We start from the raw sequence: 16,287 nt of genomic DNA, 5'->3' as shown, positions 1-16,287 counted from the left end.
TTTAAAGAAACTTTTCTAAAATGGTTCTTTATAACACCAAAAAGGGTTCCTCTCTTGTTAAGAGTCATAGGATCTTTTTTAGTACTGCTACCAAATACTGTTATTATTCTCACAGTCACACGATGATAAATCTACATAAATAAAAACATCAGAATGATATGAAGACGGCTGAATTTTTTAATCGCACGATGAATCTCAGCTGAACACAGTTCAGACACTGGGAGATGCGTCAGTCTGTTCAGCTAATACAGGATATAAGCATTAAACCTGTAAAATGCTCTGTGCAGTCAAGGTGCACAGTGTTGGGGCATAGCTGGTCATAGTAAATTTGTACTAGTGAAGGCTCTTGAATGCCTCAATTCTAAAGCCAAATATGACTTAAAGGAACACGCCAGCATTTTTTCAGCCTAATCTCTATCTGCAGTTGCTTCAGTATTAAGTACAGTGAAAGGGTTCAAATGATCGCCTGTGGTAACTGACCACATGCTACAGATTCAGAAGATTGAGATTAGGTTGAAAAAAATTAGTGGAGTATTCCTTTAAGCAGAGCCAGAACCCTTTTAGTCCACCTCACTGTGGGGTTTATTAGCAAGGCTCTCAGCCACAGCCCTGCTGTTCAGGTTTAGCACTACAGCCGTACTATTTAGGACAGCCCACCATAGCACACCATCTTTACAGTTCATACACAGATCTGTTTAAACCGGATGACTAAGAACAGCATTCCATTACTGCCTTACCCCATTTATAACACATCAAGTAATATAAGCATCTAAATCAACATTTATTATTGGTATTATACAGTAAAGAGGGGCTGTCCTACAAGTCCAGTCTATATGCGGAACATTACAGTGTTCTGTACAACAGTCTGTGAAAGAGTCCAGCAGAGATTTTAGATAAGACATATTTGTACATCAAAACAAGTTAGGATAAAAGCGCAGGCCTTCCACGGAGTCGTCTCTGCATAGATGCCCCATTTTCTCAGCCAGCAGCAGTCTGCAAGGAAGGATGCCATGAAGGCAGGAAGGAAGACATTGAGAGTCACTTAACTGTTCTTTGGTTCAACAAGAAGGACCATCCAGACAATGCTGTAAGAATGTAATACACAGTACACAATACATATACGCAAGTAGTATGTGGCCACATACATCACAACATTACTGCTTTTGACATTTAAACTGCATCTAAAGTTAACAAACCTATTATTATTTTTAAAGGGCCCAAATCCTACATCTTTATTGTATTTAACGTTAGTGTGGCTTTATAACTTTTTGCCTTTGTTTAAATGCCTTTATGACTGATATATCGTCACTGTCAGAAGAAAAACATGTATCTTTACAGGATAAGGCAAAAATGCTCTTAACTTCTAATGTAAGGTTATGTAAAGAAGTTTTAAAGTAATTTTAGAACATTTCTACTGGTCTATTCATCATGAAATCTTCACACAATGTAGAGGACAGCTGCCATGTTCAAATGATGCAGAAAAATAAAAATCAACAAAAATGGTTTTACTTTGGACAGCAACAATATGTATGAGCTTTGTTCTGATTGGCTACCCTGTATTGTGCCTTATTTAAAAAGCAGTCCAGGCTAAAACACTCCTTATGACTTAAACTTGAGTTGGTGGAGCTAAACTGCCGTAGGCCAAGTGGGCGGATTTACGTAAATGTGTTGGTTTTTATAATATCATAGAAACAATGAATCCAAAACAGGCTGAAGCTTAGTTCCAGATATGGATTGTATTGGTCTGGGAAGGGAACAATATGATTTGAAACTTTAGCAATATTTATATACAACATCAACCTTTTACATTTCAAAAAAGTGAATAAAATTCCATGATATGGGCCCTTTAAGTACTGCTATTCTATACTGAAGGACTATCCTACAAACGTGACAGAGTTTGTTCTGATTGGGCTTTTTTGTCCTGCTTCCTCTGTTAAACCTAAAGGTAACCTTGCACTTAAAACATGAAAGTACCTAAATGGTTCTTGGCTCGGGCATACAAAACCTTTTAATTGGCATAGAAACCTTCAGAAAGTCACACCTCAAAAAAAATAAATAAATAAAAATCACTGAAAGGTTCTTCAGAGCATTGGTTCTCACACCAGTCCTCAGAGGTTTCACATTTTTGCACTCTCCTAGTTCAAAAGCATCTGAACCAAGCCATTAAAAACACTGGATATCTGATACAGGTGTGTTGGAAGTTGGGAAAGAGCAAAAAGTGGATTGGCTGAGGATCCTGAGGACTGCTCTGCTTTAGGGAACCAAAGGTGGCTTTCCACTTTTGTGACACTCCAAAGAACACATTTTAGCACCTTAATTTTTAAGAATGTACAAAATATATTTTTGCTGATGCAGCATCAGAGACATCACTATTTACTGAAATACAGTGCTTTCATTGGTGTCATGTATACGGTACTGAAAAAGTCAGAGACCACCTTTCATTTACTGTCAAACCAGCCATTACAAGTTATTAATTTATCAGCATCAGGAAAAAAGCTAAATTATGTATTAAACAGAAAAACTTCATTAACATTCAATTAAGTATAAAATACATTTTCCATCACTTGCCAGCACTTTGCCTTCATTACAGCTTCTTTTATTTTAAAAAGACTTGTTTTTCAAGTTTTGCAAAAGAAATTTGGAGAAAGGTTCTTCCACACCTCCAAAGTTCAGTCTTAGAAGTTGGTTGCACTTTCTGCTTCTTATGATCCAATCAATGGCGAACATATTCAATGATGCTGAGGTCTGGACTGGGGTCTAGGGTGGTCAGTCCATTGTTCTGAGAACACCAGAGGCTTTTTTGTCTATTTTTTTCTCAGTAACAGCTTCTTAACAGATACACACCCATTCCAACTCCATTCAGAGTTTTTCTCACAGTGGAAGGCTGATCAGAAACACTTGTGGATTTTTCAGATCTAAAGCAAGAGTGGAGTTTGATTTTCTCCTATCTCTCAAAGATGAAAGCTTTAAAGACTGTTTATCTGATGGCGACAGCACGGTTCTAAGGAGTCCATGTCTCTGTTAGAAAATTTTTTGAACTCCAGTTTTGAAAAACTTCTGGTTTTTCACTTATTTTCCTTTGACTTTCCCCTTTTTATACAATTATATATTTTATATCTAATGTCCTTAGAAATATCTACTGAAAATCAATAACTTGTAGTTGATGGTCATTTTGACTGCAAATTAAATAAAAAAGGGTGACCGCTGATTTTTGCACAGTACTGTATAATTGTATCAATACTAATAAAACTAAAAATCAATATCGCTGTGCAGCACCAGGCAGATCAGTACAGAACCCATATTGGCCAGAATTAGATCCAACAGTACCTCTCTTTTGCAAGGAGAACAGACAGTCCTAAAAGTTTTGCGAACTCCTCCGCTGTTAAGGAGCCCTTCTCGGACACCTGTGAAACAGGAAAGGAGAGAAGCACCGTTAAACGCCAATGGGACACGCACCACAACTAACACGTGTTTTTACACACTGAGCAGCACAGATGTGTTTGGGTGAACATTCTCAGTTCAACTTTAACACCTTCTTCACACTTTAGACTCATATTATAATAAATGCCAAATACAATGTAGTCCTGTTAGGGACTGAAAGGGTAACTCCCCTCTGACTACAGGCATTTTTCTCTAAGAGCAATGACTGAACATTCCGCTCTTCGACCACATTTGCCTTGGACTCTTCAGACATGGAACATTCTGATCTGACACGCCTCTGGATCTTTGACCCAAAACACAATTCTTCCAGCCCCCCTCACACATCTGTTGGAGGGTGTCTCCTGTCCAATAGCCTGATCAGTGATAAGCGATTTGCTGAGGCAGCCCTCTCACTAACTGAACTGAGGAGCCTCTCTTTTACGCAGCGGCTGAGCGAATGAGGCAGAAACATTCAGTGTAGGATTGTTCCAAGTTCCGCTCCACCAAACCCCTAATTAAACATGATAGAGTTAGTGGCCACTTAAGTGATTTAGCAGGAGTTACATGACAGAGGCTTGACACTCACATTATCAAGAGCAGACGCAATCATCTCCTCTTCGTTATGGGACTGCAACTGAACCACCATCACCCCACTGTCGAAGACTCGCAACCTGAGAGAAAACGTAAAACAATAATGTACTGATTTCCACTGGAAGCTACCACAGTGAAAATCCTAGCCAAAATCCCTGAAACAGAACCCAGCAAATACATAAAGTCTCCAGCTAAGAGCTATTTAAGTGGGGTTGGTGGTATTGGAGGGATCGGGACAGCAAATGGATGTTTTCTTTAGAAAGATGGAAAGCGAGGAGAGCAGTCATGGCTTCTTGAAAACAGGAAGTGAGGCAGGAAGTGGCTGACTGATTCCTTCTTTGGCTTGCCTCCCCTCCGCACCCCCCAAAACCCTGGCTCAATCATACGCTCCCATATGCGCACATTCATATGATCTTGCAGACACATACACTCTTACCTCAGAGGGAGTTTAAGGGATTCAAACATCTTGCAGGCATTCACCAGATCCTCTGGAGAGAGAAGCTAGAAAGATGAAAAGGGTTATCACTTTACCACCACCTTTTTTTATATATTAATCACTGTCTATGTTCCCCTATTCTAGTAATAAATACACTTTTGTGCTCCTTCACAGTCAAAACCTATAACTGGGATGTGTGTTTATATCAGCTATAAAATTACCATGTGGGAAGTCACATATATAGTCCTAAAAGTGTTAGGTAACACTTCATTTGATGGCAATCTGCATACAAGAAAAACCCACAAATATTGCTTTAGAAATACACTTTACACTAGTTATGCAAGTGTTATGAAGCCCCCTTGAAGGTAGCCTTCAAATAGTGTTCTTGCTTTAAAAAAGGACATTTTTATGCTTACAACTGGCAAAAAAGTACAAATGTTTAACCCCCTATGACATAAACTGGCAAGAGGTGTGCTTTGGAAAGTTGGAGGCAGATGGTCGTACTGTAAATCTGTCTGAGCAGAAGGTCAGGCTAAGCACTGATCAGTCTGTGACAGAGATCGCTGTTACCGCTTAAAGCCATGATCAGTTAAAACTGGGAATTTACCTTTTTTGGTTCTTCTGCTTGTTGCAAGCCACTGTTTTTTCACATTACTTATTAAAAGCAAGGCAATATCTTTGTTCTGCTGTAACACTTTTTAGAAGGGTTATTCTAATTTATGTTCGTAATACTTCACAATCATAAAAACCAGCCTGCTTTTGTTCTAGATCTACAGGCTGCCTGGGTTTCTGAGTTTACCTCCATCCCACGTGCTCGGTTCACCAGACAGTAGACTTCTGTGAGGGCCATCATACCCCCTCGTTCCTGTGAAGAGCATTACACAGCCATGGGCGAGGTGGAGAGGGAAGAAAGAGAGAGAGAGGAAATACTATATCAAAGGTTACAGTGTATGTAAAGGACACACAAAGTCATTGGTTAGTCTTAACAAATAGAATTAAATCAATGAGCCGTAGCTCAATTGTATTTAGAGATCCTTTAGACCCAGAATGCTGGACAAGGTCCAAAAGTCCAACTCCAAGCACATCTAACACACTTCAATGGAAGCAACAACTGATAATATTAAAATACATTAGTGCTATTTACTGAGCAGCTCTGTCATGTAAAGTATCAATCACAACGAGATAAAAAATAGAAGACTGTCTAGACGGAATGGCTCAGTTCAAACAGGTCGTATGTTTGTTCACTCTAACAAACCCACACACGCTCTTACCTCCAGTGGTGCCTGAAGCATGTCTCCCAGCTGTCTAGCGAGCTGCATGTGGTAGTGTGTGCCAGAGCCGTGCGTTTCCCTGGTTACAGGGTCGGCGATGCCCATGCTTAGCAAATAGGACTTGAAGCGGATAGTCTGCAAGAGGCAGCAAGGGAGATACTTAATTGGTTCTCGAAATGAAGGGGAATTACATCAGAATGGAAAAACATTGCATGTTCTAGTACAAATGATACTGCAGAAACATCAGAGGTCATTTTAAGTCAGTTCACCTGACCTAAGAAGTGCCTTGTTTCAGAACTCTAAAGAGGTGCCACTGGGGCAGTTGATTGAAAATATTATGAAAAATGCAATGACAATTGCCTCTGCTAAGTTTTACTGATTTCAGATGTTTTGTGAGCTGAGCAAAGGCAAAAAATGTCATTTTCTGGCCCTTCTTGTGTTTTTTGTTAGATTTCTTTGACATTTTAACATCAAGAACGATCAGAAGGTAAAAGTCTTCTGTAGAGTGTAATGTAATAAAAAAAAAAAAAAAACAAATACAGTATTTATTTATTTCATTTCCAGTCAAAATGGCCCTTAAGTTGTTCATTTGTCAGGAGATATTTCTGAGATTAGAAAAATATTAATTAATTAATTAATTAATTATAAAATAACTCACTTGCATTAGAAAGGGGAAAGTCAAAAGAAGATAAGTTAAAAAAACAGGAGTTTCCAAAACTGAAGTTTAAAATATTATTTAATAATAAAAAATGGAACTCCTAACAACTGAGCAAGACCTGAGCAATAGAAGAAATATCAAGCTCCACTCTTGCTTCAGATCTGAAAAAAATCATGTATTTCTGTCCATCCTTCCACTGTGAGAAGACAACACAACACTATGAGCCTGAAAGGATGAGTAGCTGTCAAGAAGCCATTACTGAAAAAAGGAAATAGACAAAAAAGAAGAAAATTTGCAAATCAAACAAAGAAGATGCTGGTGTTCTCAGAACAACGTATTGACCACCCCATCACTCAACATCACTGAATATGTTTGGGATTACTTGAATTGTGAGAAGCAGAAAATGCAACAAACTTCTAAGACTGAAGTTTGGTGTGGGAAAAGTATCCCTGCAGATTTTTTTCTGAAAAACTGAAAGTGAGAATCCTAAAAAGAATGGAAGATGTAATAAAGGTAAAGCACCGACACAATAAATACTGAAAAAATGATATTATATATAGGTATTGGGATTTCTCTGTAATTTTCTGTGAACTTTATGTTTCTGCAATTCTCCTTATGCTAAAAAAACAGGTCCCCAACCAGGTCTTGGTGCTTATACATCAACATGTGCGTCTGACAGTGCCTAGCTCGGAAGAAAATTGAACCCTGCATGGATTACTCTGCCACATTTGCCAAGCAATGGGCTTAGAAGCACCCCACAGAGCGAGAGGCCTTAACAGAGTTAAGCCAATGGAAATATTTAGCATCCTTTGCATTATCCATTTAATTGCTGCTTTCATTAAAAACTGAAGTAATCTCTCCATTTTTTTCACTATCTGTGCATACAAACCTAGATGGGAACAGTCAAGAAATAAAATAGAAAACCCATCCAATAAAAAAAGAACAGGGCATAGTAATCTCAACATGCATGATCACACAAAGCCTATTAACCCTGGGAGCATTAAAGCAGTAATAGCTTAAGCCAAAGGTTCGCAAACCAAGAGATCAAATGAAGTGGCAAGAAAAATATCTTCTAAATGAGCGATATTTACATTTACATCATATTTGCTTCCATGTGTAAATACAACGTTTGAAATTATTACAGCACAAAATGCGAGAGCTTCAAAACTGTTCACATCAACCAGATTGTCTTCAGGTAAATAGGTTCTACTCTAACATAACTTCTGAGCACAAGACACAAAGCACTAACAGGTAGAACACTTCTCATGCAGCAACGCCGGCTATGACATCTGTTGCTAGGCCTGCCATAATGCTAGTTAAGCTGGCATCAGGCCTACTGGAACGCTCATTCAGCTGCAACCAGGTTAATCTCACAAACCTTAAATCGTCAACAATCTCATACAACCTACACGCCTCCAGTTAGATCGTGGGATTAAGACTAAAAAGGCCTGAAACGATTTCTGAAAGTCTTAAATATGAACACTGACAGCTAAATACACAAGTCTACATTGCTAATGCTTTCCAAATACATTGCTTGTCAAAAATTTTGGGACACTCTGCATTTCCTTGCAGTAATGTTTGAGTTTTTGCTGTTCCGTTTCAATTAAATACCTGCAAATGCTAAGTTAGCATGGAACAGTTTACTAATAATTTAGAAATATTTTCTGAACATTCAGCCTCATGTTCATTAACGTCTTCCTTGGTATGAAGAGTAGCCTAAAAAGAGGGGAAATGCACCCCTTAAGAACAGTGTCATGTTACTGTGAAGCTAAACCATATATGTGCCAGAGTTTAACGTGTACAGGATAATGATGCATAAACCTACAAACAGTTAGAGGAAATAAACGGTAATAGCCATCAATTTAGTTTTCATAACCAGAAAAAATAAAATCTTGAAAAGCAGCATCTTGCCCCACAGTCAAGGCAAGATGCCCCTGCTAAGTGGGGTAAAGAAGGCAGTGCATCCTGCCTCTATTTGTAATTTGTCAAGTTTTAGAAAATGTACAATGTTTGTCAAATCATTTCTTGTCTTTTTATTCTTGTACAATTGTGGTATTAATTAAAGCGCAACATTAAAAATAATAGATAATAAAATAAAACTGAGGCCTCTAATAGCAGCCAACTCAGCTCACAACACATAAGGATGAAGGAAAAATGTGAACCGTCTGGAGTCCCTGAGGACTGAGCTGGGAAGCACTGAATTAGGCCATAGCCATTAAAGTGGAATTCCAAAGATTTTTCAAAATTTCTGCATAATTCGATGATTGAGATGTAAGTAGTCATTCAGAGTGTTCTGATGCAAAATGGTGCATTGTAGAGAAACTTACCAACTCAGATTTCTTTACAGTGGTGGTGATGGGAACCACTGTAGGGTGATGATTAAATAAATGTATAAATGTGTCGAGTTTATATATTTGATTATCAGAGAAAATAAAGGAGAGGGGGCATCATAACCTGGGGGTTCTTCCCCCCAGGTTACCCTAAGTTTTGTCTAAATAGTAATATGTTTTCATTTCTAACATTGTCAACATCTTTTGCCCCGGTAATGGTTTAAAAAGCTTCAAGTGTTCAATAAGTGCTGACATCACAACATGAAGATAAAGTGTGTGGGGCATAGCATTATTCCCAAAGTAATACCTGTTGTTTTTTTTTTCTTCATTTTTTGAAACTCATTCCCTAAATTTTGACAGGCAGCATATGTAACAAATAAAACAAAGAAAGATAAGCAGCTTGCAGCTAGGTTTGTGTGTGCCTGTCACCTGACTCTACATTGTTTTACACTGTGGTACCGAGACACCACCAGCCTTGCTATAATACCTGGCTACATTTCATGTGTCTGTCTCACCTCGTCCTCTGTGATGTCGCCCTGTTTGTCTTTGATTTTGCTGGCAATGGATTTAGACAGCTCAACCATCTCTTTGGCCTGAGGGAGAAAGACAAAGGCAGGTTACCGTGGTTTCAAACTGTAGCCACAGAAGTGGGCAGTATGGAGGCTGATGACAGAGTGCTGACCTTCTCCATAAGCTTGCTGAGATCTTCAAAGGCCTGACAGAGACACAGAGGGGAGGAGAAGAGGATTAGAGAAGAGCATCAGCCAAAAACAGTAAAAACCCATGCTAATCCAACTCAGATTTGCGAAGAGATGCCTATAAAAGCTCTCATTATTACATTGGCATGAATAATTTATCTTGAAACACAATAAACAATTTTTAGCAGCTGAATATAAGTTGAAGCAGGTTCTTCTTAATGAAAGTACTGGTAAGTACTGGTAAGCTTACACCACTCACACACAATCTTACAGAGTTTTCCACATAAATATCTGACTTTACAATGGTTCAATTCAAATTGGCGCTACTGTTTATAAGCTTCTAATCAATGCTTTCAATAACATAATATATTCATATCATTAACACATTAAAATAATCAGGTCACTGGAGAGAAGTAAACAAAAATCAAGGAATGTTTTGATGTGTCCAAAATTATAAACAGATATAGAGGATTCTAAAATGACTGAGAAAGCTGCACAGCAATTTATAATAAAATTAATATCCAAAATTCATCCTATTCAAAGTAAACAGATAATTAGAGTACAGTATAGTTCTGAAAATATTGAGTTTTTAAAAAAATATACTGTTGGCGAGTAGTTTGTAATATTTAAATTGTTTAAATTATTATTCATATGAAACAACAAAAATTGTTAAAGGGGCATTCCTGCCTAAAATTAGAATTTGATATTAGTTGTCATTTTATGTAATATTCTGTAGCGTGACATTGCATCCCTCAGCCTCATCGGTTTGAATTTGTCTCCTTTTTATGTTTTCATTCATTACTATTCTCTCACTACAATAGCCAGAATGCATCACACAAATACATCAAACAACACCCCTGACAGCAATAAAGAAATCCACTGAGAGGAATAAATGCAGAACTGATATTTGGCCTCCTATCAGTAACATTAGCTATTTGGCCTCCTTTTACATTTCGCAACTAGAAGAAATCCAGAAAAAATTTTCAAACAGCTGCCAATTTCTTTTTAATATTATTATTATTATGTTATTATTATTATTATTATTATTACAGTCTAAGGCATAGGTAGACATGTATGTGCCTAACGTTTTTATAAATAAATTAATAATTTAAAAAAAGTACACAGCTGAACTAAAATCAATTATAATTTTTACAGTTGACTATAATGGAATGATAATGATAATGCATGAAGAAGGGGGGCCTTGGAAAGTGAAATTAATGCCAAAAAAAATCCTCAATCTTGAGATTATTGTGGCAGCACTGTAGGATGTGAAAAATCATGACTACAACAATGGTTAGTTAGTTTTGGTAACATTTTCCACTTTGGCTGGAGTGTAATGGCAAGTCATTACAAACATTTGAAAGGTAGCATAATTCTCTAGGAAATGATTTAGTTTCACTATAATTCAATCTGATTAAATTACAGTGGTGTGATTTAGGATTCATTTTAATTGTGACTGGAGGACCTTCTTACACATTATTGGAATATACACAATAACAGCAAAAAAACAAACTGTTTTACTTTCATGTTTAAAAATATCCCCAGGTTTTATTTTGAACAAAAAAACAAGCTCATACTAACGATTGTACCAATGATTATAATGACTCTAACATCTATTTTCCACATATAGGGGGGTTATTTTTGTTGTTTGTTATTCTAGAGCTGAGCTTGAGTAGTAACTCAGTGGGCAGTGGGCATATGGGCAGTGCTGCAGTCTGGCCCCTGGCTGGGCACACTCTTATCTCTACTTTTAGCCAGGACAGGAAGCCTTTCAAGCCACACTCCATGATGTCATACAACTACACAAACAGGGCCGTGCTCACTTCCAACATCAAAATCCCATGGAGAGGAACACCTACAGGCCGTTCAGAGGAGCCAGGTAGTCGCCACAGACTTCTTGCAGTAGTATAGCTTGAACATATCATAAGCCCTAATTGTCTTAAACTCTGTATCATTAATCATTTACCATTCCAGAATCCATAATTGATCATTTAGTCTTAGCTTTCTCTGGTCCCTCCATCTCACCTCAGAAATATTTTTATCAGTCTCTTTCCGCTTCTCCTCCAACTTCCGTTCAATGCCAACAATCCCTACTGCGCGTGTCCTTCCTGCCTGTAGAAGCACAAAAGACAGGAAAAGAAAACAATCAGTCATTCTTTCTCTCAAGCGCAAACACAATGTGTGCACAAATACATGCAAAAAAGATAGAGGCAAGAAAGCATAAGGCCAGCAGTACATTCTCCAGTGTCAGACTATTAAATTGCACCATGCAAAGACAACCACAGACCACAGTTATTTCACAACTTCAGCAGAATAATGTTTACAGTACAAGACATCTTTTCACTTTTAACCATATAGATTAGATGCCAACTGCTGAGCTTCAACCTTAATACAACAGTGCCACCTTGAGGCAGCACTACACACTGCAGAAGTTACTCTGGTAATAATGTATAGATCTTTTCACTAAATCTTTGGTCTGACCTTCGATCCAGCTGTTGTGCTAATGGGCTGCGAGACTGGCGTGTTCTCCCACCTCTTCTGTGTCATTTCCTCCGTCAGACGTCTGTAAAACTGCAGACAATAAAAAAAAAAACTAAAGAATGGTATAATGGCTACTGCAAACTCGAACAAAATCACATTTAGAGTTGAACTCTTTCAGCTCTTAAGAACATTTAGATCTACCAGTCTCCACCAACAGTGAAGTGTAGGGGTGGCTGGTATAAATGGATTAGGAGGGCTAACCTAATCTTCCCCACCTTCAAAGAAAAAAGGTTTTAAATTAAAGTTTAATTATTGTCTTATTTGCTGTTAACAAATGCCTAGAAGCTGATTAGGTTGGACATCTGTGGACCCAAGAACAATAGCACCACCAAAAGGTCATAAAAAAAACTACAAACTGGCTAAGATGGGGCTGATTTACATCAAGCCCAAGCTTTAGATTCAGAGCCCAGGGCGGTCCAGTCTTTTCCAGAAAGGGCCAGTGTGGCTGCAGGCTTTTACTCCAAACAAGCTGGAGTAGACCTGACTCAATCAGTTGGTCTTAGTCTTAAAACATTTCATCAGGTGATCTCCTGCTTTGCTGGAGTGAAACCCTGCCTTCACACCAGCCCTCTGCAGATAAGATTGGACACCCCTGATATCTGCAATTTCTTGTGAAGTGCATTGTTACATACTACATGTAGTGAAACGGCTCCTAGATTTGTTAAACAAATAGGTCCAGTTCTACAATCTGATTGGCAGAGACATGCTCAGAGCTGTTGTAAAATACTTTATATTTGCACATGCAAGTTTGTTTACACGGAGATACAGTCATAAAATTATCAGCATGTCCACCCATGACTTTCCAGGGTGATGTCTAATGCAGAGCACTTTTATTTCCTATCTCAAGTAGTTTTGTTTATGTGAAACCACTGTGGAAATAATACTAATTGCTGCTAGCGCTGCTAGGGTTGCATGTTATGTTAGTGCCAGGCTACTGGTGGTCCACATTAAACCGATAGAGCAGCTGTAGCAAACCATTTGAAATTTCTAACAGACATTTTGGTAAGATTTTTTTCTTTTACTTGGTAATGTTTACTTTGTACAATCCCTTCAGTAAAGACTTTAACTTAAAGGGCCAATATACACTTAACACAACATACTACAAGTCAATATAACTTTTGGTTATTTTACATGCATGCGTTCATTCGTGTATCAAGTGTGAAAGTTGTAAAAAATTAACCATAATAATTATGGGGTGAGAGAAGGTAAACATATGATGGATCTCGAAATTGATTTGCTGGACTAACGTGGCTGTTGATGTCATAGTCACTGTCAGGCCCAGTGTTTTTTTTTTTTATAAATTCAAATAATGTTTTATAAATTCAAATAATGTGTTGCTGCTTTAGCTTTGTTTGTTCACTAGCTAACCAGTGACTGTACCATGACAGCAGGAAAAGAATATAAAGGAGTACGCTGGTTATATGACTTGTGATTGCTCTTTGCGGTCAAAATCATGCATAAAATACACAGGCGTATCTTTCTATTCTCGGTGGAGTACGTACTGTTCTTTCAGGTGTGTACACGTTGTATAACTATGTATATGCTTCACTACACTACTGATCTTAACACAAACACTGCAGTCACATACCTCAATTTGCCCATGTTCCTTAAAGGACAGTTTGATATAGGAGAACTTGCTGTGCTGGAAGGGTCCAGGCTCCTTGTTGGCAGGGGCTGAGTGCAGGTGAATAACAATCTTGGCACTAAAATATACAGACAGAGAGTATTACTTCAGCTATATTGTTGTTAGATACATCCACATGTATGACATAGCGTACAGAAACATTTACCTCTTCCCAATACCTGCTGCCTGCTCTTCGAAGAATATGATCTGAGACAATGGTATACATATGCAGCACTCCTACAGGGGTGTACAAATGAGAGTGCAAAGAGTTACACATTTTACTCCAAAGACTCTCAAAAAGTGGGAGCTAATGCACAGTCGATGCAAAATTTGGCAAAATAACATCAGTTCAGTGCAGGAAAGCAAAGTTTGGATAATCTTACATGATTCTTTTGGTCCCTCCAAAGTAACCGATGTGTGCTCAGGAGGACGACTCCCACATCAAGCTTCGCCTGCCAAACATACAGAACCCTTCAAACTTAGAGTCTAGACATGTTCTTAGAATTGGTGTAAACTGTGATGTCTGTGGCAATTTACCATTAAGTCCAGGCCTAATCTTTAAAGGGGCACTTTGGGAAATATGAAAACTGTAACTGCTGCAACATCTACTGTAAACATATCTAGCTGCCTACTCCAGTGGCACCTCAACGTTTTCAAAAGTGAGATTTTCTATTTTAAAATCCCTTTTGAAAATGTATTTTTAAGGTACGGAGGAACCTTTGAAAAGCTACAACAAATAAAATGTACGTTTTTTGCAAATGAAGAAGGAAGCCAAATTTAATGTTGCTGCTAGAAAGCCAAATATCACATATATATGCACTAGTCTCTCGATGATTGGAACATCAGTGGATTTCTTCCTCACTGTGGGGGGCTTTCCCAGTAATTGTATGACTTACTTGCATAATGCACACTGGGTATTACAGTAAGAGAACGATGATGGACAAAAACAAACAGATGCCGTGTACAATTCTGCACTACAGAAAATGACATAACACGACAATTAACATATTAAATACTAGCTTTCCCAAAGGTTAGTCAAGCATCTATCAACACTGTGTTAATGATCACTGATTTCTAAACACTTAGGAGAAATAAGCAAATTAACGCAGTAACATACCGTATTTAATAACAAAAAATTCTGCTGATGAATGAGAAAAGAAAGAGTTCTCTATCTGCACTGACAGACTGCTGAAAGATGTCTACAAAGAAGAAGACAGCTATATAGGATGACAAGCACATGAAAAGTAGGTGAGATTATTAGGAGATCTAACATAGAATATTTCTTTCCCATGGATTAGCTGAAACACCCCTTTAATCTGGGTCTAGAAAACCAGAATTATTCACCAAGAGACTAAATCACTCTATTACTCTATTATTTAGAACAAATACCAAATCCGTCTGACTTTTTCACACTACGAGTCGAGTAAGAACGGTGGGCGGATTGATACTGATGTACTGACACTTACAATAGATGCAAAAAAATATGCAGGACAGGAACTACTTTTCCTTCCGCCCTGCCCCCCTGTCTCTCATACACCCACTCTGACAAAGAAGACCACATCAAATAGATGTAATGCTCTGTAATATGAATTTGTATTAAGTGAACGGTTAGTTAACGTGGCAGCTGATTTACTAATGCAAAGGTCTGATGTTTGATGCCCAAGAAATTCAGATTTTTATGCGCATAACAAGACATTTGGATCGTGATGATATTAACCTTGGTTTTATTTATCGAACTGAAAATAGTGGTAACTTATTGCCCATCCCTATAAGTGATAACTGAATCCTTCAACACACAGTCCCGTTTAATTAATTAGTTAATTCGCGCATGATTTTGCACTACCTATCATCTTATATTGTTTTTAGCAGTTTTAGTTAGCTATCTTGGGAAATTTCACTGTTGTCTAAAACACTGCAGAAAGTTACCTTTTCATCTCCATCATAGAGTCTGACACCTCTCTGCTGGATAACTAAGGTTTCGTTCATTTCGAGGAGTCCATTAGTCCACATAAATCGGTCCATTTCGACTTTATGAACAGTTTTCTAGATTTATACATCAGAATTAATACATTTTGTACGTTTTCTACGTTTTCTACGTGACACTACCCAGCGACTGTTTACTTCCGGTATGGTACCAGACGCTTTGCCTGTCTAAATTAAAGATAGCTGTTATTGGAGATGTGATCTCTGATATTATTTTAATTCCCTTCATGTTGCAACGATTTTAGTAATAAAGAGTTAATGTCAAATCCTTGTATGTAAAATCCTTACTGCCAAAATGCATTCTTTGCTTTTTACAAAAAAGTGTTCACTTCCCACTCGATGCCCTCAAATTTAACTGTGCTCTGCAGTATCACCAAATGCTTTGTTGTTTCAATAGTTAAGTCAGCAATTTTAGGGATCCTCAAATGTGGCCACATTCAGATTATGCGATCTACACACGTTACATTTGATGAGGCGGAAGGCGGCTTGGTATTCGCCAGCTTCTCGTTCGAATTTTCCCGTTCCACCTTAAATGGTCAGAATGTTATTGCTGCACAGTTTAAGGTGGAACGGTAAAATTCGAACAAGAAGCTGGCAAAAAAACCTGACTTCAACTTCATATACATTTGGTGTAATAATGACTTTATAATCTGTTCCGCCTCAGTCAGGGCTGGTGACAGATGTAGCTCTTTATTTTGGTCTTTATTTCTTGCACAAAAAGCAAAACACACAAAA

At 37.9% G+C, this 16,287-nt stretch overlaps 1 protein-coding gene across 1 annotated transcript; it reads right to left on the bottom strand.

The window, feature by feature from the left end:
* Positions 1-159: 159 nt before the first annotated feature.
* On the bottom strand, positions 160-15,720 carry vps36 (vacuolar protein sorting 36 homolog). The gene is made up of 14 exons (XM_036594412.1): positions 15,496-15,720; positions 13,953-14,021; positions 13,736-13,806; positions 13,534-13,648; positions 11,886-11,975; positions 11,430-11,516; positions 9,389-9,421; positions 9,222-9,299; positions 5,719-5,853; positions 5,247-5,312; positions 4,448-4,512; positions 4,007-4,091; positions 3,328-3,404; positions 160-993 (listed from the first exon to the last, which is right to left on the bottom strand). The coding sequence occupies exons 1-14, from the start codon at positions 15,589-15,591 to the stop codon at positions 912-914; spliced, it is 1,149 nt and encodes a 382-aa protein (XP_036450305.1). The 5' UTR covers positions 15,592-15,720; the 3' UTR covers positions 160-911.
* Between the last annotated feature and the right edge of the window lie 567 nt (positions 15,721-16,287).

Source organism: Colossoma macropomum, unplaced genomic scaffold, assembly GCF_904425465.1.
Source record: "Colossoma macropomum unplaced genomic scaffold, Colossoma_macropomum, whole genome shotgun sequence".
Lineage (NCBI taxonomy): Eukaryota > Metazoa > Chordata > Actinopteri > Characiformes > Serrasalmidae > Colossoma > Colossoma macropomum.
Note: the sequence above shows the minus strand (reverse complement) of the source record. Positions and strands in the feature narration are given on the sequence as shown.

Excerpts from the sequence above, each read along its gene's own strand:
- vps36 (XM_036594412.1), bottom strand. The coding sequence starts at position 15,591 with ATGGACCGATTTATGTGGACTAATGGACTCCTCGAAATGAACGAAACC. Across the intron at positions 9,300-9,388 it reads TCAGCAAGCTTATGGAGAAG|GCCAAAGAGATGGTTGAGCT; the intron begins GTCAGCACTCTG and ends TTTCTCCCTCAG. Across the intron at positions 5,313-5,718 it reads TGCTTCAGGCACCACTGGAG|GAACGAGGGGGTATGATGGC; the intron begins GTAAGAGCGTGT and ends TGCTCTTCACAG.